We start from the raw sequence: 22,976 nt of genomic DNA on the forward strand, positions 1-22,976 counted from the left end.
ACTGTTTATTATTTAATTGCTGAAAAAGAAGAAAAAGCTAGTTGCATCTTCATCAGCATACCAGTTTTGCATCGAAAGGACTCTGACCCACTTTATAAAGTTGTCGATGGCAATGATGAGAAACTTTCTTTATCCAATTGCCCACGACAAGAGATAGAGGATGTCGATTCCCTACAGGCAAATGGCTCAGGTGCAGAGATTGGTGTGAGCTCAACCGAAGGCTAATATTGAATGTTGGTGTATCTCCACATTGGTTGCACTTCTTGATGAGCTTGGCATCTTGCTACAAAGTTAGCCAGTAGCAACCCCACCAAAGTACTTTGTAGACCAATGATGTACTCCCTAGGTAATTCTCATTAATTTCTTTATGTACCTACTAAAGAGCATAGTTGGCTTCAGGGGGTCGAAGGCATTTGAGCAAAGGGAGTGGGTATAACCTTTTGTATAGCTTCTCTCAGAGAAGGATGTACCAAGAGGCTTGCCGCTTGATCTTCCAAGCTCCCATAGGGTCTGGAGGGAGGACGTCGTTTGCAATATATTCTACAAGCAGATCTATCGAACTTGATTCATGGTCGACTTGGATAACCACGGACGGTTCTTCGATACTAGGTCTTTTTAGATGTTTAAGGAGAACCTTTTAGTTAAGCTCAATGTCCCTCGAGGTCACTAATCAGAATAGCATATCTGTCCAGACATTTTCAATCCTCAGTATCTGCTAAACTTAAAACTTCTTGAAAGCTGAGGACAACTCTTTGATTCTTTGTAGATACTGAATCATCATTTGCTCGTGAGCCTCATACTCTCCCTGAACATGGCCAGCGATCAATTGGGAGTTGATGAAGAATCTGAGTCGTTCCACCCCAAGCTCCTTGGCAATGTTAAGGTTAGTAATCAGTGCCTCATACTCGACTGCATTATTCAAGATGTCGACACTAAACCATAATGCATATTCGGTCACAACCCTATCCGGATAAGTGAAAATGAGCTCAGCCCCACTACCTTAAGAATTGGAGGCTCTATTAATGCATAAGATCCATTGAGGCATGTCGACTTTTTTTTCGAATGCCTCCAAGATTATTTTCTCCTTGGGAATGGTGTTCTCAGCAATGAAGTCCGCCAGAACTTGAGCCTTCATGATGGGCCGAGGTTGATACTCGACATCGAACTCCTTGAGCTCCATCACCCATCTCGCCATTCATCCCGAGGTGTCGGGTCTCTGTAGGATGACTTTTAGCGGTTGGTCAGTCAAAATAACCACCGATTGAGTTTGAAAATAAGATCAGAGTCACTGTGCTAAGATGACAAGGATAAGGATAATCTTTTTCGATCTAAAGTATCTGATCTCAGCATCTCGCAGCACCTTGCTTATACAGTAGATTAGCTTTCGGACCTTTTCTTCCTCTTAGATCAACACCGGACTCACTGCAAAAGATGAGACAGCTAAATACAGATACAAGACTTCACCTATGTTTGGTTTGGATAGCAATGGTGGTGATCTGAAGTAGCCCTTGAGGTCCTCGAATGCAGGTTGGCACTCCTTCGTCCACTCGAATTTCTTGCTTAGTGTAGAACTTTAAAGGAGGAGAAGTATCTTTCCACCGACTTTGAGACGAATCGACTAAGAGCAACTATTCTCCCCATGAGGTGCTGTACATCCTTTTTGGAGGTTGGATGCTTCATTTCAAAGACTGCTTTGATCTTCTACAGGTTCATCTCAATCCTATGCTGTATCACCATAAACCTCTGAATTTTTTTTGAGATGACTCCAAAGACGTACTTAGTGAGATTGAGCTTCATCTGGTGCTACCTTAGTTTTCCAAAAGCCTCCTCCTAGTCAGCTATATACCAATCTACTTTTGTGCTTTTTATCAGCATACTATCCACGTACACATTCATATTGTGGCTGATCTGGTTCTTGAACACCTTGTTGATGAGATATTAATATATTGCACCTATATTTTTTAATCCAAAAAATATTACTTTATAACAATACAAACCTTTATCGATGATGAATGCCATCTTTTTCTCATCCTCAAACATCATTCAGATCTAGTTATACACGAAGAAGATATCCATGAAGCTTAAGAGCTTATGTCCCAAGTGGCATCTACGAGCTGATTGATCCATTATAGTGGAAAGCTATCTTTTGGATAAGCTTTCTTGAAATCAGTATAGATGATGTATATCATCCACTTATCATTAGTCTTCTTCACTATCACTACGTTTGTCAGTTAATTAGAGTAATAGGCTTTTCGAATAAAGCCACCTGTCAGGAGTTTATCCACCTCCTCATGTACCATCCACTATCAATCTAGCATAAAGCTCCTTTTCTTCTGCTGAACTGGACAATATCTAGGGCCAACACTCAACCTATGAACCATGATTTCAAAAAGAATACCCAGTATGCCGAATATAGACCAAATAAAGATATTGGTGTTTGCCCATAAGAATTATAGCAAGTGGGCTCGTAGAACGACTAGCAGCATGGTCCCGATTTGGATCGTCCTAGGTGGGTCCTCCTTGTAGAGCAACACAGACTCCAGCTATTCAACAAGTTTGCCTCAAGCCTCTTTGGGCTCATCTCAATGGTCAAGGTTTTAATTGATAGAGATTCTATGGGTTTCTTTCCTTTTACTGAAGCCATGAAGCACTAGCGGGCAGCATCTGATCCCCTCGGATCTCGTCGATCCCATTCCTTATTGGGAACCTTACCAAGAGATAGTACAGGTTACTATCACCTAGAGCACATTGAGCCCGAACTGGCCGATTATGATGTTGTAGGTAGATAGAATCCAGACCACCAAGAAGGTCAATTGCAGAATAGTCCATCAAGGCTCCTATCCCACTGTGATAGGTAGGATTATTTCTCTCTCAATTAGGATGGAGTCCCCTGAGAATCTGATGAGGAGACTATTTATCCTTCTCAACCGATCGATTGATAATTTCATTCTTTGAAAAATAATATAAAATAAAATATCGATCGAGCTTCCATTATCAATGAGAATTTATTTTATATCATAATTTATTATCATCATGGAAATGACAACAGTATCATCATAAGAAGTTTGAACTCTTCGAATATCCTCATCAGAAAAAAAAATTACATCACCTATCTATTGCCTCTTTGGCAACATGTTCTTAGCTCGGCCCTCTATCCCCTATCCTCGACGAACCCTAAGATCATGTTGATTACACCAGTTGTCGGACGGTTGCTATTGTCCTCCTCCTTGGGTTAGCATTGAGATAGCTACTCGATCGTCCAAACTTCTCATTCTCAAATATACTTTTTAAGGTATCTCCTTTGAATCAAGACTTCAATATTATCCTTCAGCTAGCGACACTCCTCGATATCATAACCAACATCGTGATGGAATCAACAATATTTTTTTCGATTCTATCTTGTCCATGAAGCTTTCGTCAGCTTGGTCGATGAAGGTATTTCTGTCCCTTAATCTTCATGAGAATTTAGGATCGAGGTATACACAGGAGTGTAGATGTCGAACTGATGAGGCAGGCTCCTTGGCCTCAGTTCTTTTGCTAATTGGAGGACTCGATCTCGCTTTGAGGTCCCTAGGGCTCCTCCTAGGGGCACTTTTTATTTCCTTCTTTCTTATTTTCCTTGACCTATTGGTGGATGGCTATTGTAGCAGAAACTCCGATATGACCTCCTCCGTACTTGATCAAAAATACCTCATATGGAACTTGGATGTTACTTCAGCAAACAACAAAGAAGAGAGAAGGATGCTAGGGTTTGGCATTGGAGCCAAAGAGGGAGAGAAAGTTAGAAAGAAAAGATTTTTATTCACTCAATCATATTATGAAATCCTAATACAACCTATGTATATTTATACATAGCCATTAGGCCTGATCAAAAACTCTCTTTGGCTAAATCCAATAGATGAAAGCATTCACCGAACCATATCTAATCCATGTCTCACATACTCTCACCCCTTGGACTTAATTCCAGTCCAAGCCTTTGAGTTAACCCTCTTAAGACCTCCTAAACAAGGCCTCAAGGTCTCTAGGATCGAATTCAATCCTAGCCGAAAACCAGAATCTATGTATAGTTTGGTTTCAAGTTCGAGCCGGCTCGATCAGACCTCGAGTCGGCTCGACTATCGTGCCATCGTGCATGTCAGTTCTCTATTTCTCATCTGAGCCAACTCTCTCAGGATCTCGAGTTGGCTCGACCCAGTCTGAGTTGACTCCATCCAGATCCGAATCAGCTTCTCTACTATCTGAAATAGATCTTCTTCTTAGAATAGTTCCAACTCGGTCCTAGTCTCTCAAAATTATTATTATGACTCCTCTCATAGCCTCCGAAGGCTTGGAAGCACCACACATGCACAACAATCTCCACCTTGGTGCCCCAATCCTTGACAAACCCCTTCACGATCAGTTTGCACAATCCTTGTCTCATGGCACCCTCCAGCGTCCTGTTATCTTCCAATACTTCATGCTCATGCATCTGATGCATCCACATCTACTGCCGCCAAAGTGGATCTCCTGTGCACCATGCCCTGTGCATCAACCTCGCACTCTGCATACCTCTGCCACCAAGAAACTTAAAGCCTACATCCTTCAAGGTATCCTCCTCGATCTCGGTACTACATAGCCTCCACCTAGATCTTAAACTTTCATAACTGCTTGTAGTCCAGCTGCGCGTTTGTCCCACAGCCGTCTGTATCCGATTGTACCTCCTATCGTGGCTCCGCAACTGTCTGTCTCCCCAATTGTGCCTGTGCCACGGTCCACGACAGCCTATCTCCACGGTCATGCCTGTGCTACAGCCCCACAGCTGCCTCTCTGCAACCGTGCCTATGCTGCAGCCCCACACCGTCGCCTATATCCCAGCTGCATTCATCCCGCAATCTACAACTGTCTGTCCTCCAGCTATCTCAGTGCTGCACCTTCGATCCGCAGCTGTCTATTTTTTAGTTGCCCCTGAGCCATCCCTGTGGTCCGCAGCTGCCTGTATCCCAGCTATCTCTGTGCCACTCCATGCAGCCGCCTATGTCCTGGGTCTTCCGACTGCATCCGTGCCGTGACTCCACAACCATCTGTCTCCGATCATATCTCTATTGCATCCCACAGCTGCCTATGTCCCAGCTGTGCCTCAACCTCCGTCACTACTCCTTCGAAACTTTCACACTCTGCGAAACTCTCCGAAGCCATCTCAGACCCTCCGCACCCTGTGGGCTCCTCCGAAACTACCAAGAGATCATCCGTCACTTTGCTTTCAACGACTGTCCCGATTGAGTTCCTTTCTTCTCCTCCTTTCTTCTGCAACGGACAATCTTTCTTAAAATATCCAATCTTATGGCACTGTAACACTTCAGAACCTTCTTTGATCTGTCCCTAGATTTTTCTCTCTTCCCAAACCTTTCTCACCTCTTATGAATGCAAACACCTCCAAAATAGAGTCTCCTTTACAGATCTTCTCCCGCTGCTTGTTTGATCTCAAAGCACTCACAACCTTCTCATATTCTAAAGACTCCTTTCCGTATACCAAGGTTATGATCAGACCATCGTATGTCGATGGGAGTGGGTATAGTAGCAACAACGCCCGATCTTCTTCCTCGATCTTCACATCCATATTCAACAAATCAGAATATACCTAATTGAACCACTGAATGTGACCAACCAGATCGCCTCCTTCGAACATCCACAAACTGCATAATTGCTTCTTCAGCCAGAGTTTATTTGTCATATTTTTCTCCATGTACATCTTCTCTAGCTTCTCCCAAAGACCTCTCACTGTAGTCTCCATGCTGACCTCCGATAACACCTCATCCATCAAGCACATCTTGATTGTACTGAAGGCAATCTTCTCTAGCTCCTCCCAATCTTTAGTAGAGATCTTTTTTGATCTTTCTCGTATCAAGACCTTATAGATCCGCTGCTGCACTAACAAATCCTTCACCCGCTGCTACCACAAAGTGAAGTTCCTCTTACCATTGAACTTCTGGAACTCCACCTTAAACCCACTTGAAGCCATCACACCTTTTAAGCAACCAGCCAACCCTAATCCTTCTACAATACCACGCCTCACACCCCAAAAATAGAATCAAATCTATAAACAAATCTCTTCCACCTTCTTCCGACCTTTCCTTTGAGTCAAACCTCTACCTAATCGAGAGATCACCTCAACCAAAGAAGCAACAAAGAAGAAAATAAGGGAAAACTTGGGCGCTGCAAAAATCTAGGCTGAAAGTTATCTTCGGCATCTTCTTCTTTTTTTCACATAATTAGGGTCTAATACCAATTATAAGAAAAACTCCGGTACGACCTCCTCCATACCTGATCAAAAATACCTCAAGTGGGATCTAGATGTTACTCCAGCAAACAACAAAGAAGAGAAAAAGATGCTAGGGTTTGGTGATAGAGCCAAAGAGGGAGAGAAAGTCAGAGAGAAAAAAATATTTATTCACTCAATTATGTTATGAAATCCTAATACAACCTATGTATATTTATACATAGCCATTAGGTCTGATCAAAAACTTTTCTTGGTTAAACTCAATATATGAAAGTACTCATCAAATCATGTCTAATGAATATCTCACGTACTCTCATCCTTTGGACTTAATCCTAGTCCAAGCCCTTGAGTTAACCCCTTTAAGACCTCCCAAACAAGACCTCAAGACCCCTAGAATCGAATCCAACCCTTGTTGAAATCAGAATCTACATACAATTCGGTTCTCAGTTCGAGTCGACTCGATCCGACCTCAAGTTGGCTCGACTGCTATGCCACCGCAAGTGTCAATTCTCTGTTTCTCATTCGAGCCAATTCTCTCAGAGTCCCGAGCCGGCTTGACCCAATCCAAGTCGACTCCACCCAGATCCGAGTCAGCTCTTCTGCTGTTTGAAATAAATCTACGTAGGACAGCTCCAACTTGATCCTAGCCTTCTGAAATCATCATCGTGACTCCTCTCATGATTTTTCAAGGCTTGAGAGCACCACACATGCACAACATGTTACTTCCTCAACCTGTGCATACTTTTGAGCATAGGTGAAGAGATCGGTATAGTCCGTCAGGAAGCTCTTATCGAGGGAGAAAAGTAGACAGTTGCTCTGAAGTTTTTTCTTCAAAGCTAACATTGCAACCTCCTCATTGAGGTTGCGAACTTCCAGCATGGTCGCATTGAAGTGGGCCACATAGTCACACAGAGATTGTTGAAGTTCAACGATCGAGGGCGGTTACTGTCGAATTATGTGACAAACTGTCTATCAAGCTAATCAAAGGAGTGAATGGTCCCTTATTAGAGATTGGAGTACCATGTTCATGCTGACTTCTTGAGTGTAGCCATGTTCATGCTGACTTCTTGAGTGTAGCTTAGAAAGTAAGGCAAAGGAGGGCATCTAAGTCCCCTGAAAGTATCATGAGGGTCCGATAGCCCTCAAGGTGGTCCATTAGATCCAAGGATATATCTATCAAAAGGCTCCATCGATGGCATCTTGAATCAAGATGAAATCAATTCCTCTAGTATCCTTCAAGGGAAAGACGAGTGTGCACTGAAGCTAAGCAGGTTGTCATGCTTCCAACCCATTTCATGGTACAATTGGAGCATTCGCTCGATCTCTTGAACTTTCTGCTCGAGATCATCATCATGCCGAGATTTGCCAAGGTACTAAGAGTATCCTGAAACTGAGTCTCTTTCCGAAGACTCGAAGGCTCCGCACCGTCGAACCACTCTCTTTGAGCTTCATCGAGGTGAGAGGGACTGACAGATGGCCAACTCCAAATGGTGAGAGTATCGTAGGAACCTCTCCAAGCTCCTAGGGTGGATCGGTGGTTACACTATGATGAAGCAGCCAGCTCCTGCTGGTTTTGCCTTTTTACTATTTGTTGGAGCTGCTAGTAGTAATGGATGGATGTAACAAAATATGATGTCAATTGATCCTATAAAAAAAAAATATTAGACATATACTAGTAGAAAAAGTTGAAATTGACCACATTAATTTCATGAATTAATCTCATATCTCATATAAAATTTTGAAGAAGGATAAAAAAAGTCATATAAAAAGGATAATATGACTTACATTCTCTCTTTAATGACTCATATATTCTACCTCTCTCTCCTTCTCTTTTTCTCTCATACCACTTTGACCTCTCTCGCTCTCTCTCTCTTTCTTTCTCTTTCTTTATTAATTACTTTTTTATTTATTTTTTAGTACCCCATGCCAACCCCATTCATCTACTTTTTATATTTAAACCTCACATCAATTTTTTTATACCCTAGAAGGATCATATCAAAAGATGAAAAGAGTTATTATGATATACATTTTCTCTATTTAATAACTCACATATCCTCTCTCTCACATCATTTTGACCTCTCTCTCTTGTACTCTTTCTCTTTCTTTATTCATTATTTCTCTATTTATCTTTTAATGTCCCATCCTAATTTCATGGTCTCCATTTATCCATCCCTTATATTTAAACCCCACATTAATTTATTTTTTATATCTTAATCAATCCAAATATAATAAAAAATTATATATTCTTCTTATTTTTCTTCTCAACCTGAATTAAATATGTCTCTTTTAGCTTTTTTTTTGTAATATTTTTTTAATTTTTTTTTTATCTTTTTTTTTATTCATATCAAATATATATGATTAGAATAATTTTTAATTAATCATTATAATTTTAAAATTTAATAATATCTAAGATTTTGCTACAGTGCTTCTTTATAATATTTTATTACAAAAGATATTTAAGATATTACACATTATCATTTTTTATATATTTTATTATTTTTAAAAAATAATATTTTTTTTCTTTGTCTCCCTACAGCTCTTCTGCTTCTTTTATCATATTGACCCCCACAAAACAAAATTTCTGGATCCATCACTGGCTGCTGGATGGTGGTGATAAGTGCCTGGACTTGTTGGACTAGGATATTGAATTATTGATGGTTTGTTGCTATGGTAGATAGAGTCGGATCTACGATCAGAGGTTTTAAGTTTCACAGCTCTGTTGGGACAAATGATAGTGGGAAGCAACGAAGTTGTCCTATATTCGGGTTCTCAATATTTTCTTCCTCTTTCCTTCAAAAAAAAGAGCAACATAGCCCTTTCTCCAATATCAATCTATTGATACAAGTCTCTGGACTAACGTCGGTCGTCCACCAATGTAAAGCTTGGATCTAGCTAATGAGGCACTTCCTCCTAGCGAAACCTGCAATGGAAGTCTGCACACTCCTAAGGTGCTCCAATGAAGGACCTTCCGATGATTAAGTTAGCTGGAGCTTAAGAATAGGAAAGAAATAAAAGAAGAGACGGAGAGTGAGAGAGAGAGCACTATTCTTTGTCGGTTTGTTTGCTTGCTCATCTTAGGATCCTCTTGGTTATCTCTTTATATAGAGATGGAGCTGCAACCTGTTGGGCCCTAATCGGATAGGCTGTTATGATAGAAAATTCATCCACTAACCTACAAATTATGGTTGTTAGTTGTGGACATCAGTTGTCTCCATTCCAAAAATTATTGTGAGATTCTAATGACCTACCCTATCATTGAGATGGCTGATGGGCTGACGTCAGCATGGAACTAGGGTGCAGCCTCAGATCGAATCTTGAGGCTAGTTGAGTGCATAAGATGTCAAAATTTTCAAGCGGACATGGCCCAATATCTAGATTGATTTCTGATGAGCTAGAGTCGGTATCTATTAGATCGGTGTTCAATTAGTGATGAGATTAACTATCACTCGGGACCGTTGGCTGGTACTTATCTTCTCCTAAGCTGGATCTATGATGTGGTTTTGGTCATTTTAGTCTCAAGTGAAGTGTCCCAATTGGTAAAAGAATAGTTCATCGAACGGCTCATATCCCAACAGAGCTGAAGTTGATCTTTTTTGAAAAAAAAAGAAAGAAATAAAAAAAAAAAGAAAATAAGGAGCAGCAGCTGTACAATTGACGGTGCAATGTTCGCATCTAGCAGCCAACAATATAAAGTTCAGATTCAAGATTGCTGTGGAACTTGCTAACACAATCTCAAGGGCGCTACATTTAACCTCGAGACGTGCTGACCATGTGTATACTGGTGAGAATAGTGAAACTCTAATATTATAAGCACCATAATGCTATTAATCCATTGTCGTCTAGTCCGGTTAGGATACCTGGCTTTCACCCAGGCGACCCGGGTTCAAATCCCGGCAATGGAATCTCCTTTTGTTTTTTGTTCCGGGTTATAATTTTTAAAAAACAGGTTTGCGGAACTTTGCTTATTTCATTTGAGTCAAAAAGAAAAAAAAAAAAAAAGCTGCTAAATTCCGGTATCCATGGAAGTTCACAATAACCTTCCTGTTGCTTCAATTTTAAATTCTTTATTTAAAAAGAAAAACATGGAAAATCTTTACCAATATAGGAAAAGAGTAACGCCTGTCAAAATTTGTCAAATCATCATGTACCATAATTTTACTTTTTTGTACAAAATTCAGTTTTCCGGGTTGGCTACTTGATTCCTAAACACCATCCGATCCTAATGATCTTTGCTTCCATGTAAGTGATCCGGATTCGAATCTCGATGGATGTCGAAGTTTTGATTAAACCGCAGGATGTGAATAACAAAGAAAAAATTGATTCTGACGATTTGAGCACGGATATTGAAAGTGATATCTGATCCATTAGATCTTGATGATGTTGGAATGATGTACTCATCCATTGGATTCGCCCATGAAAGAAGATGCCCTTCTTCAAACTTACTCTCCAAATCGAATATTCTCTAATAAAATTGAAACCTTATGGTCACACCCAGAAAAGATAGCCACGTTGGAACACCCCCCTCCAAACCCTTTCCGCTTATCAAAATAAAAAAAACACTTCCTGATCCATTTTAATAAAAAAACAATCAGCAGATGAAGAATAGGAAGCATATCACTTAGGATTATTTCAGATGACCAATTTTATCCAGATTATTGTTAGGGCCTGAAATAAGATAGTCAGCTTCAACTGAGCATACACCAAGTGGTGCAACCACTGGATTAACCAGTTTCCGATCGCTGAAACAAACTAATCAAGTTTGAAGGATTTTGAATAGGCCGGCCGCTTGTGAGAACAAATTGGATGATCTCTCCATCAAAATTTTTCTTGCTGTTTCAAAATACTGGAGAAATTTATACACACATGGAACCCTTCTGAACTAGCTAACATATATGCGAAATGGGTAGTTCACAATATGATGCAACTCAAATCCAAATGATGGAAATATCCAAACATCTAAAATCAGAATTCATACACCAAAATTTTTAACTGAGAAGTATTTATTTTAGTTTTCAACACTTTCTCAAACTGGTTTCCAACATTGTATCCATCTAACATTGTAAGTTGGGCATCAACAGCTCTATGTACAGCCCACACAACATTAACAAACCTGCACCACATGTTCAATTGAACGAAGCATGACACCCAAATCCCTCAGAAAACAAGTGATTTTAGTTTTTGGATAACAATCTTTTGATCAAAAACCTAGGACTATTCTTATCACAATGCACAAACAATTTGTGTATGTTATTTGTCTGAGCATCCTTTATAAACCTAAGAAGATTTCATGATATTTTAATGCTTCTCTTCCTTGGGAATGTCTTTCTTCGGAGCTTGTGAATCCAATTCTTTGGGTGCTTTCCGCTCCACAGACCTGTAAAAAATAAGGGCAGCTTAAGAAAAGGTAATAATCGCACCTACATTACATAATATGATGCGCAAGTAAATGCAACATGTTCTATGATGCCTAGAAATGGAAGACCAACCATGTGCTCACAATTGAACATCAAAAACCAAAAGCGCAAAGGTTATCAGGTCTTAAAGAAAGATGAGCGCCTTGCTGTTCTTTACTTTCCTCAAAACTATGCTAAGTTCTTCCAGAACCAAGACTACATCAAGAGGAAAATACAGATGCATTAGCAGATAGCCACTTACATACATCAATGACATCACCTGAACTGCTAGCTCTCGTTATCATATCAACTAATATCAGACAAAACAGAAGAAACATTCGCTAAGCTGTATTACATGCAATGGTGGGGTTCCCTTGAATTCTGCAAGTTTAAAGTTGTGCTGGCTCAAACTGATGAGACATAGTCTGGCTTCTACGCAATCATTCCCCACATCAAAAGGATGCAACTAGAAACATGATTTCTCAAAGAAAGAAAAGTCACCGGAAATTTCAGAAACTCAGCCATGAGGCTGCTGACACATTCTGTAGAGCTCCACAAATGTAACTAAAAAAGTAGTCAGAGGCAAAAGATGAAAAACCCCATAAGTTGCACTCCAACTACATAATGGAACCTTGACAGACACGATTTCTGCTTGGAATCTATAAAGGACACAAACATGTGTAAATAACTATTCTAACAACCTGAAAGTGACTAAATCATAACTTTTAACAAGTCTGTGCAACAAGAAAATCTGACTATTATATTAACTTTTTTTGGTGATCCCTATATAATGCATAAAGCAAATATTAAACCGGCTACCATTGCCAACTTATGATAGAGAATTTCTTCACAGAAGCTATGGATGTCACTTAAGAACTTAGGCCACTTTCACGCTCTTCAACCCCCTCAGCATGTTCTAACAGGTCTAAGCATCTAAAAATAGTAGTAAGAACGTGACATGCTTAAATGACCAAATCATAATGGAGAAACCTTCTCCCAACAATAGGGAAGCATATATATCCTATTCGGCCATTCCTTCCAATCAACGGTTACATCCCTTTTCAATACATGTCTTTTATATTTTTCCTTGAATCCACAAGGATCTTGTGAACATGGAAGCAATGTTATTACATGCCTTGTTAAGGCCTAAGCCTAACTCACCTCTAACACCTATGCATTTCTGGTGAATTGGTTAAGGTCATAAGATTCGGTATTAGAGCCAGCCCCACGTTTGGAGTTCTAGTCACTAAGAGTGAGAGACGCTTGTGGAACAGCCCACCTACTGACTAGATTGCAGCCACCATAATGAAAGGTTATTTGATTGTCCTATAGGGAAAACCATCACATGGAAAGAGCAAAATCTGCCACAAAGTGGGGTCCCAAGGACATCAGCTGCAAAGTCAGTGGCTTGTTGAGGACATGCTTAAGACCTAAATCAAATGCACCTCTAATGCCTAGGCATTTTTGGCGTATCAGTTAGAGTCATAAAAAAAATGTTTTCGTAGAAGCCCCATAACAGAACAACTTATGTTGATATGCATTTCATTACCCCACCCCCCTCCCAAAACAAAAAAACAAAAAAAAAAAAAAAAGGTTCTGTAATGGATTGGAAGCACCAGAAATATCTATTGCTCACTTAAAAGATTACTTGAGAAGGTTCCCAAGGTGGGCTTTGCTGTTTTCCTTTATTTTTAGTTGGCAAAATGAAATACTTTTAGAAAGGAAAAAAAACACCAACCTTGTATGCCCAGATGATAACCAAAATGACCGAATAACATATTCCCATGGAAGAATACTGGGCAACATTATAAGTCCAGCCTGGAAAAAATAGAACCATCTTAAACAACATTATGCTACCTATCCTGTTATAACATCTTGGTATACATATCTGACTGGAATCTATTACCTGCATAATCTAATTCCAGAAAGAAAAAATGAACTACCTATACTAAAAACATTTAATAAAGCAACAGAGATGGAATATTTAACACTGCCTTATGCCTCAGATCATAGATCATAATAGAAAGGAACCCCACTTGACATGAGTTGTCAATCCATGTCAGTTTGGGAATTCATGTAGCTATCTGTTTTTGCCAGTACGGTGATGTCAAACAGTATTGCCAAGCTTGAATCAATGCATAAAGTTCCAACTTGGTGGATATGATTCTCTAACATTCAACTTGTTATCAAAGTAGGCAACTGCATGTTATTTTTTATTAAATTATGAGTAATTCATGCACGTAAGATATTATATGCTGTCTAAATCACCTTACTAACTAGCATATAAGTGCTTTAATCATCTTCAGTCTTCACTCTTCTTTTTAGAAGCACTAATTGCCACATCTTTCAAATTTGGAACAGAGAGAAAACAAATTAACAAAGACAAAAAAACAAAACTCTAGGAGTTCAAAAATTTTCAAGTCCTTAACTTGAAGTAAACTCTTGATACAACGTAAGAACAAGAAGATCATAGAAGAACATATTACCTAAGTCATCACTTGAAAAACTTGGCAAATCATAGTCTGAAGGGCATGACCAAGTAACTTATCTTATGTCTGTAAAAGCACTTCTCAGTCATTTTTAGGTCAGTTATAGGCTTCTAGCTGCTCCTCAAGCACATCTTCAAGGGAAGAGTAAAACCGAGCATCGCATCAAGCTTATTTTCCATGCAAGGTACCAGAAAATAATTCTTGTTCTTTTTCAAAAGTTAATGCACGTAGAACTTTCCACATGCTGGGGGGGAACAAAAATTAAGTGGTAAGTACATCTAATAAATTAATTCAGCCTAAAAAAACTGAAGAAAAAATGGATGACATCACTCCGTCTCACTATGTACATTGGATCTAAGATTTCTTGTAAAGCATGAGACTTTATTGTAATCCTCATCAATTTGATATAGAAATTGATAGTGCTTGCTCAGCCATTCTCTGCACAGCTAAAGCATCATGCCACTTTGTCAAAGAACAATCAACCGCTAGAGCAATGCCCTCTTAATCTAATGGTAGAAACTTCTCTAAGTCTACTATTACCCAATGCCCTCTTAGTTGAATAGTTGTTTGAGCCTATATATCATATTTTCTCCACATCACTACATACAAGTTTGACATGTTACAAAGCATACCCATGTTCCACCATTATGCCATGCAACTTGTAATTATTTCCAAATGTTGTAATCCATTACATTGAATTCTGTCCAGAATGGAATGTAATCCTTGTTTTGCAGTGAAGCTAGAAAATCGATTCATAGATTCTTTGTTATGTCAATGATATGACTATGCTCCTTGTCCCCAACATTCTCACAAATGAGATTGGTGTTGTCAAGAATGGACCTTTACTGCCTGGTGGCTCAATGACACACTGTGCCCCTTAATGGAGTGTTCCAGTGGCAGCACGAACAGAATCACCTTCAACTTTTTCTATTACTCCCCATTATTCCTTTGTTGATGTTATCTTCAATATACTTACCTGTAGCTTTGCTAATTTGATAGCTTTTAATATTAAAAGCAGCAGCACAATTTTTAGTTATATGATTGGACCATTCAAACAGTTCCATTTTGCATAACTTATATTAGCATCTCCCATCATTTTGTGCCATGCATCTTCTAAAGAAGCTTATGCCACTGATTACGACAACTTGAATATTCAAACTGAGATTTAATATCAACAAAATTAAGATCGCATATCAACAGTAGATGCACATATAAGTTTTAAGGAACTAGATAGGGTGCTTAAAATGATTGAACTAAGGGCACATTCAAAGAGGAAATAAGTCAGAATTTCAGCACACAGGATTCCTTGTTGCCATGCAGAACTTTTTCATGATGAGCTTGACTGTTCAAAGAAATAATGAGAAAGAACAATGATGGTTTAATGATCATATGCTGACAATGTTTATGTCAATTTTTGTTGTAACTTAGCTCTCCCAACACGTACTAACTAGTATTAATGGGATACAAAACTTATATCATATTGCATGTCACTCTAAGAACTTAATTATCTTGGAGGCACGTAAGCACATCAACTAGCATATGTTAGTACCCGATATAGCATTTAACTCACTCTCTTCATTCTTATTCTCAATAAATAGTTGATACAGCTTCGAATTTACTGTGGGCTGCAGTCATAGGGTTAGGTGTCTTGGATGTTGCCTAAATAAGCTGTTCAGTTTTTATTGGACCATTCTCTACCAACTGCTTGGCCTATGAAGGATAGGATAGTCATGAAGGCCCAACCTTGCAGTTTGCCAATGAAGAGACAAAAATCTGGTTGCAAGCAAAACGATTGTCTTATTGTCGATATGTTCAGCCACGGCAAAACTCAAAGGATATTGGCTCTATGTTCAATACAAATGTAGTTTATTTTGTTGGCACTGTGTTCATAAGCGGTGATGATGAATGCTGTATGAGACATCGAGGATAACCTGAAAGCCTCAGTGAATCATAATGCCCTGAGATACTAGCTATTAAGGGACGTGGTTTATTTCTGGACATTGTGATTCATAAAGGCTGTTGGTTGTACCCCACATCTCATGTGGCATAAATCACTTCACCAGCAAACAGCAAGGCAAAGCACTTCTCTCAATCTCTTAAAGGGAAGAGGAAAACAAAAGAGAAAATAAGGAGCCCCAAAGAACAGTACACCAGGCAAAGCAATTCTATAAATCCATAAATCATAACTTCCATCCATTTTCCAGTATCATTTATAACCAAGTTACCAATAAAGAAAAAGATTGCTAATCAAGCCACTACTTCAACAGACTTTTTATAAGAGATAACAACCATAACCAAAATAGCAACAGGATAGGAAACTAAACCAGCCGATGTAAGCTTTCCACCTTAACAGTTGGAGGGTCGGCAGCAACATCAGTAACATCTTTAGTGGTATGTGAGCCTCTAGTAGATGACTCAGGCAGTAGTTGGTTTATTCTTTGCATCACAGCCTCCCTTAATTCCTTTCTGAAAAGAATAGTCTTCCTTAATTCCAACAGCAACTTTTTGACCCCTCTCATAAAGCTCCACATCCTGGACATGAAATTCATGCAAGGTCTCTTCCTGATAGAAATTTTGAGAACCATCTAAGCCTTACCTCTTCACACCAGCTGAATCATTGCCACCAAGAAGGCAGTTCTCAGCTACATTTATAGAAAGATGGCCTTCTATCTTCTTGGTTTTAGATTTTTTGGTGGCCCATGCTAGGGGTTCTCCTTGACATTGAGAAATGAAGGGGAAGATGACTTGCAAATAGTGGAGAAAAGAAATGAGAAAGAATGTTGAGGTTGGGGAGATTGAAGAGGGAGTGTGGTATGTGGAGGTTGGGGAGATTAAAGAGGGGAGATAGGCTTGGTGAAGGTCACAGATGGAGCCATCTTCTTCTAACTTTCCAATTATTTATTTTGGTAAATAAGGAAGGCAGTACATTCCTAGATTACGGTATTAATGGTGGTCAATCTAGCAACTAGGCCAAACGAGTGTTAAGTGCAAGATTCTGCACCAGATTTCTCATGTGAAGTAGCTTATATGGCATTCATTAGCATTTAGAAATTTGCGCAGAGGATGGCTGGTGTAAGTTGGTTTCTATGCCCAATACTAGCACGATAAATTGATAACCAAGCTTGGAAGTCTGCTACGTAGCCATGCACCTAAAACACACCAACTTGGGTCAGATCAAAGTTCCTTCTATAAATCCAGCTTCCATTCATTTTTTCTTCCACTTTCTTTTGGATATCAACACTATTCCTCTAGAGATCTACCAACATGTTTGCATATAAATATGGTAACTTCTTACCTTAATTGGTTTTGGAGCATTTTTCATAGAACACATTTTCTTGTTAAGAAATCACATGACTCCACAAATTTGCAAGTTGATTTTTTTTTTTTGTTAGTAATTAAGCATTAAAGGCTGGATATAAAATATTCCTTAGCAAACCCTAGGCACCCCCAGCCATGCCACCAGAAGTAACAACTTCACATGCACTGATCTAAAAATCAAATACATCTTAACAAGATTCAAACCCATACAGTTACCTAGTGACAAAATATAACCTATTCCTTCACCAAAACCCTGGTGCTGCCCATCAATTATTATCTCTAGTTACTTAATCAAAAACCTTATGGGTTGTAAATTCATTGGCCAAAAGGATTTTTATTTGTGTTATCAATATTGCAAAACAAGTGAGATGTTTTAAAACTAAATCTACCAAAAAAATTATAAATATCAACAATGATTTAACATTTAAATATGAAAGGATACATTTTCTAACCAAACACATAACTTTTCCATCATAGTCTCAGCATCTACCTCATGAATCACAATGTACCTCAAAATTCTGATCACCCCTAGGGTTCGGTCAACATGAAAGAGGGGACAGAGTTCATTTAGAAGGAACTATTAGGGTTTAGAAGGATTTCTGATATTGTGAAGCATGAGAAAAAAGGAAAGGAGGAGAAGAGAGGAGGGAACTAAGATTTCAGAGAAGAAGAAAACCTTTTTCTTTATTCAATCTCCAGAACCACATTACATAGATCCAACACCCCTATTTAGCAATAGAAAAGCCACTGACTCAGATTTTTAGACATCCTAATGTACCCATCTAAGGCACTGGTTACTGTTGCCAATATAGTATCATTAACATTCTACCATGCCTTATTAAGCCCTTATACAGAGATCTTTTAGTCTCAATCCTTCATTAAATAGATTAAACATCCTGAAATCACTAAGTAAAATAAAAGAAAACAACATAATAGATTAAAAATAAACCTACTAGCTATCCCGATCACCCATGGCCCTTTGACACAACAACTTCACAACAATATGAAAAGCTCAAAATTATTTACAGGTTCTTTTTGTTGGGTGATCATCCACAATCTTCAATGAACTTTAGCATAAATACAGATGCTCACTTTCCACCAATCAAACAAGATAGATTTAATCTTTTTTTGGAAGAGGAAAAAAGACAAGAATAATGGTAATCAAGGGTGTCAGATCTGGATATGATCAATGAAATAAATACAACAATGATCAGAGTTGATGAATGCACATCCCTTGATAGTAACAAGGACGTTCAAAACCAAAAAAAGTTGATGAAAAATATTTGTGAATTATAGTTCCACCATTATAATACAACACATAATCAGAAGCTGCCACATTTAACTCTATGAAAAGTAAAGACAGGAAAAGAAAAGCAAAGGTAATTATTATATGCTCATAACTTTGTATATACTGTCATTCACCAACCAAAAATCAGTATTTTCGTTGCTCAAGACACACATCACTGACTGACGCAGCTTGAAAAGAAACTGAATCACTTACCACCAGAAAGCTAAAGACTAAAGCAATTAATCACTTCGAAATTCTAAAAAATAGCAATTTTAAACTGACCGATAAAACATTTTAAACTGACCCATAATTACTAACAGATTACTAATAATAATCTCAATAAAGCAATCGAATTCATCCAACTACTTCCTCGAATGACAGAAGAAATTGTAGCAACAAATTTATATTGCATCAAATTAAAGTTTTGAGTCATTTGCTTAAGTAAAATCTCTGAGCGAAACATATTCTCAGCTAGGAATTGATGCAACGAAAGAAAGCCAAATTCAAATCGGAATTGATGCAACGAAAGAAAGCCAAATTCAAATCGAAAAAGGGAAAGATGGAATATTTTTTTTTACTTGGCAGCAGAGGCGGATTCCTCTTCGAGCCACCGTCGGATTTGGCGGACGTTGCGGCGGAAGATGGTGGCGGACTGCTTGACGTCGCTACGGAGGAGGAGAACAGCAGCGCTGACGCCAACCACCGTCAGGATGAAGTTGGTCAAAGCCATTGCTCTCAAAAGAAAACCCTAGAAAAACCCAGCTCTCGCTCTTCAAAGAGAGCTTCCGTGGAGCAGCGAAGATTTAGGAAGAGGTGCACCCAAAGTCTCGACTAGAGAGGCACTTGCAAGCCCTGGAACAAGTGAGGCTAATTTTATCACACCTTATTATGAATAAATAAATTTTTACTATGATACAGCAAAACTGTTTCGAAAGGATATGATTGTGTTTCGAGGATTGAATTATGAGATAAAAAATCAATAGGATGTCGCTAATCCTATAGAAAAAAAAATAATGAGGTCCGGAGGTCATTATTTTTTTCCTATAATTATCGGCTCTATCTTCCCGACCTAGCGTCCCCTCCCCCGCCCTCCCCATCCCCACTTCCTCGCCCTCCTCCACCTTTTCATCTCCCTCCCCCACGCCCTCCGTCTCCTCGCTGCGTGCAGCCCCTCGGCGCCAGTGCCCTCGAGGAGAAAAATCCCCAATCGGAACTTAAGAAACCCTCCGATCTCCCTCAAGTTCTCTCCTTCCCCACGGATCTCCCAAAAAGAGTGAAATGAAAAGAAAGACGAAAAAAAAAAAAAGAAAAAAAAGAAAAAAAAAATCAATCTTGGTGAGGGAAGGTCTTACCTTGGAATTTTCGGGCGGCTTGGAGCAGCCGAGTAGGGAAGCTTATTGCTTGTGGCTTATCGGTTAAGATGATGGTTAGCCCATCTGAATGTATGTTTAGGATTCTGCTAAACGAATTATAGGATTCTCTTGGATGAATTAGAGATAGCAACGAATTAGATATCTATCCGTACCTATGTCGGATGAATCGACTTAGACAAGAGGGTCAAATCAAATTGAATTAGATTAGATAAAAAATTTAATGAATAAATATTATAAATAATTATAATTTTAAAAAAAATTAAATTAATATTATATCAAATCGAAATCGAGATAGAGCGTATCATTATCTAACTTGAACCTATTTTAAGATTTTATCTAGAATGGATTTTAGTTGGATAAAATAAAATTTATCTCGTTCGGATCGAGTACATGATGAGCTGGTTACAATCATCATTCCTAAAATAGATTTTAATATTAAACTTAAATCCAATTAAATAAAAAATTAAATTAAATCAAATCGGATAGGATTCATGATCAAAATTTTTATATAAAATTATAATATATGTATATATAATTGGATCTAATATCTAAGGGTAAATTTTAACTCTGTCCTAAATTCGAACAAGTTTTAATTTTAAATTTTAAAGATATACAAAGACTAGTTAGCTTTTTTTGAATATGAATTATTTTATAAATATAATAATTAATATGAAATTTTGATGATGATAAATTTATTATTTTGGTGAAAAAATGAGTAGAGAGAGAGGAGTGAAAGAGAAGGAATGAAGGAGGAAATCTTAATTTGCCATCTAAATATATAATCAATTAGTTTACATAGAATTTTTTTCCCAATAAAATTTCATATATAATCCTATAAGATCAAATCTTATATCCTATCTTGAATTTTATTCTAAATATATAAATCTTAGATATCTAAATAGGCTCTAAATAAAATTTTTATCCTACAGTGATGGTCAAAAATCACTAATATTATTTTTATACACCAATGATTATAATTATTATTATAAAATTTAGCTTGTCACAATGGGTTTAACCATTAGCAAAAATTTTAAAAATTAAATAATAGAAAATAAGATAATAAACCATATAACAATGATTGATTAAAAATTTAAAAAAATTAGTTGAAAGTTAAATGTGCGTGTATATATTGACTAGAATAGATTAAACATCGGGCTAAGTCAAGCTCTACTGTAGAAATTAGGCCCAAAGTTTATGCTCAAGCCCAATCCAAACACTGGGCCTTTTTTTTTGTCTAGGCTTGGGCCAATCTTGAAAGATCTCCAAACCTACCTAATAGACTCGATATTGATATATTCATTAACATATAGTATAATATTTTATTATTATAATATATAATTAGTTAATGTAATTAATATATGAAATATATATGAAATATATATAATTATCTTGGGATAGATCGAGCTAATTTTTAATTTTTCTATGCCCAGCATGATTTTCAGATTGTACATTCTTTTTTCTATTTTTGCCCAAGCTCATCCCATAGGCCTATTTCTAATGTCCAAGCCTACCAAATTTTAGGTTGGACTAGGTAGGCTAGGCATGTCATTTGGCTCATGATCAACTTTAATCTATACATATTCTAATATTAAATTATTTTTATTATTTATGCCCAATTAAGTTGTATAACAAAATGTCATATACCAACATTGTAGATACCGAATAGTACATATAAACAAAAGCAAATATTTTATAAGTAAAATAAGTAACTACTCAAATAGGAATCTTATTCATAGCTCGATATTTTTAATGAGTCTAATTTTTGGCCATGCTTAAAATATTAATTGGCTGGTCTAAGTTAGGATAGGATACAGGACAATATATAAGTCAAATACAAACCCTGTTTTCCTTTTATAAGTTATTCATTTTTTATTTTTTACCAAAAAAAAAAATACTTATCTTTTGCCATTGTAGTTATATTGACTTTCATACTTTTCTTGGTATATTCTTTAGTTTTTATGTGACATCTCTATCATACTACTCATCTTCATAGAATACCATAAAATCTCTTAATTCTATAAGATGATTTGTGAAAATGCAATATAAAAAAATAATGAATAAAAGCCCAAATTTTGCTTTAATAATAAGCTTTTCTAATAGTTAAAACTATTTTTTTATTAACTTTTTTAGGATGGAAATTTTAACATGCTAGGAATTCACTGCATCTAATGTAGCTGGAGGGTAAAGTAAGAGATGAAAGCTAAAAAAGTGCCCTCAAATAATTTTATTATTTGGTTTGTGATTTCATCTCTATATAAATTCGAAGACAACTAAATGCAACATATATATGTTTTTGGTAGAAATTAAAACTTTCACTAAGCCATTAAAGTAACTAGCAATTTATTTTATAGCAACTAAACCCCAAAAAGTAATTAGTAATTTACAACAACTAGACCCTAAGAACTAATCCTTGATAAATGAGAAAATATAATGATACTAAAGTCCTTGACATAAAATGAATGATTACCATGAAGTTAGTTTCCTCCAATATTTCAAGTGTCATATAGTAAATAGAAAAATCATGCTCATTACCATCATCATTAAATATAAGAATCATAACTATGTAACATAAAATAGTCAAATACTTTTGCATCTGAATAAATATAAAAATATAAAATATTCTTCATCACTTGTGTCACTTAGCTATATATAGGGTGAGTGAAGAAATGATTAACAAAGGGATGCGAAAGGTGTGAACTACTAAAAGATATGAATCAATCATTATAAGACATGAAATTTATAACTATTGGTTTTTGAGATTATATTATTATTTACATCAATAAATATTTAGGCTATTATGTGTTATCCTAATTTGGTTACCTTGATTTAAATTTGACTTAATATATTAAAACTAAATTA

The 22,976-nt window shown here is 37.3% G+C and overlaps 1 protein-coding gene and 1 non-coding gene across 3 annotated transcripts; one reads left to right on the plus strand and one right to left on the minus strand.

Annotated features, from left to right (window-relative positions):
* The first annotated feature begins 10,084 nt into the window (after positions 1-10,084).
* Positions 10,085-10,158, plus strand: TRNAE-UUC (transfer RNA glutamic acid (anticodon UUC)). The gene has a single exon. It is a non-coding gene; the product is annotated as a tRNA-Glu (tRNA).
* A 1,080-nt stretch (positions 10,159-11,238) lies between these two features.
* LOC105060040 (uncharacterized) lies at positions 11,239-20,252 on the minus strand. Of its 2 annotated transcripts, XM_010943621.4 has the most exons (3): positions 20,097-20,252; positions 19,323-19,596; positions 11,239-11,630 (listed from the first exon to the last, which is right to left on the minus strand). In XM_010943621.4, the coding sequence occupies exons 2-3, from the start codon at positions 19,472-19,474 to the stop codon at positions 11,552-11,554; spliced, it is 231 nt and encodes a 76-aa protein (XP_010941923.1). In that variant the 5' UTR covers positions 19,475-19,596; positions 20,097-20,252; the 3' UTR covers positions 11,239-11,551. The 2 variants fall into 2 exon arrangements, with proteins under 2 accessions (XP_010941923.1, XP_019711236.1); XM_019855677.3 differs by lacking the exon at positions 20,097-20,252 and having other exon boundaries at positions 19,323-19,823.
* Positions 20,253-22,976: the final 2,724 nt, after the last annotated feature.

Source organism: Elaeis guineensis, chromosome 6 (assembly GCF_000442705.2).
Source record: "Elaeis guineensis isolate ETL-2024a chromosome 6, EG11, whole genome shotgun sequence".
Taxonomy (NCBI): Eukaryota; Viridiplantae; Streptophyta; class Magnoliopsida; order Arecales; family Arecaceae; genus Elaeis; species Elaeis guineensis.

Coding starts and splice junctions, on each gene's coding strand:
- LOC105060040 (XM_010943621.4), bottom strand. CDS start 19,474: ATGGCTTTGACCAACTTCATCCTGACGGTGGTTGGCGTCAGCGCTGCT. Junction 11,631..19,322: donor GAATCCGCCTCTGCTGCCAA/GTAAAAAAAAAT, acceptor TATTTTTTACAG/GTCTGTGGAGCGGAAAGCAC.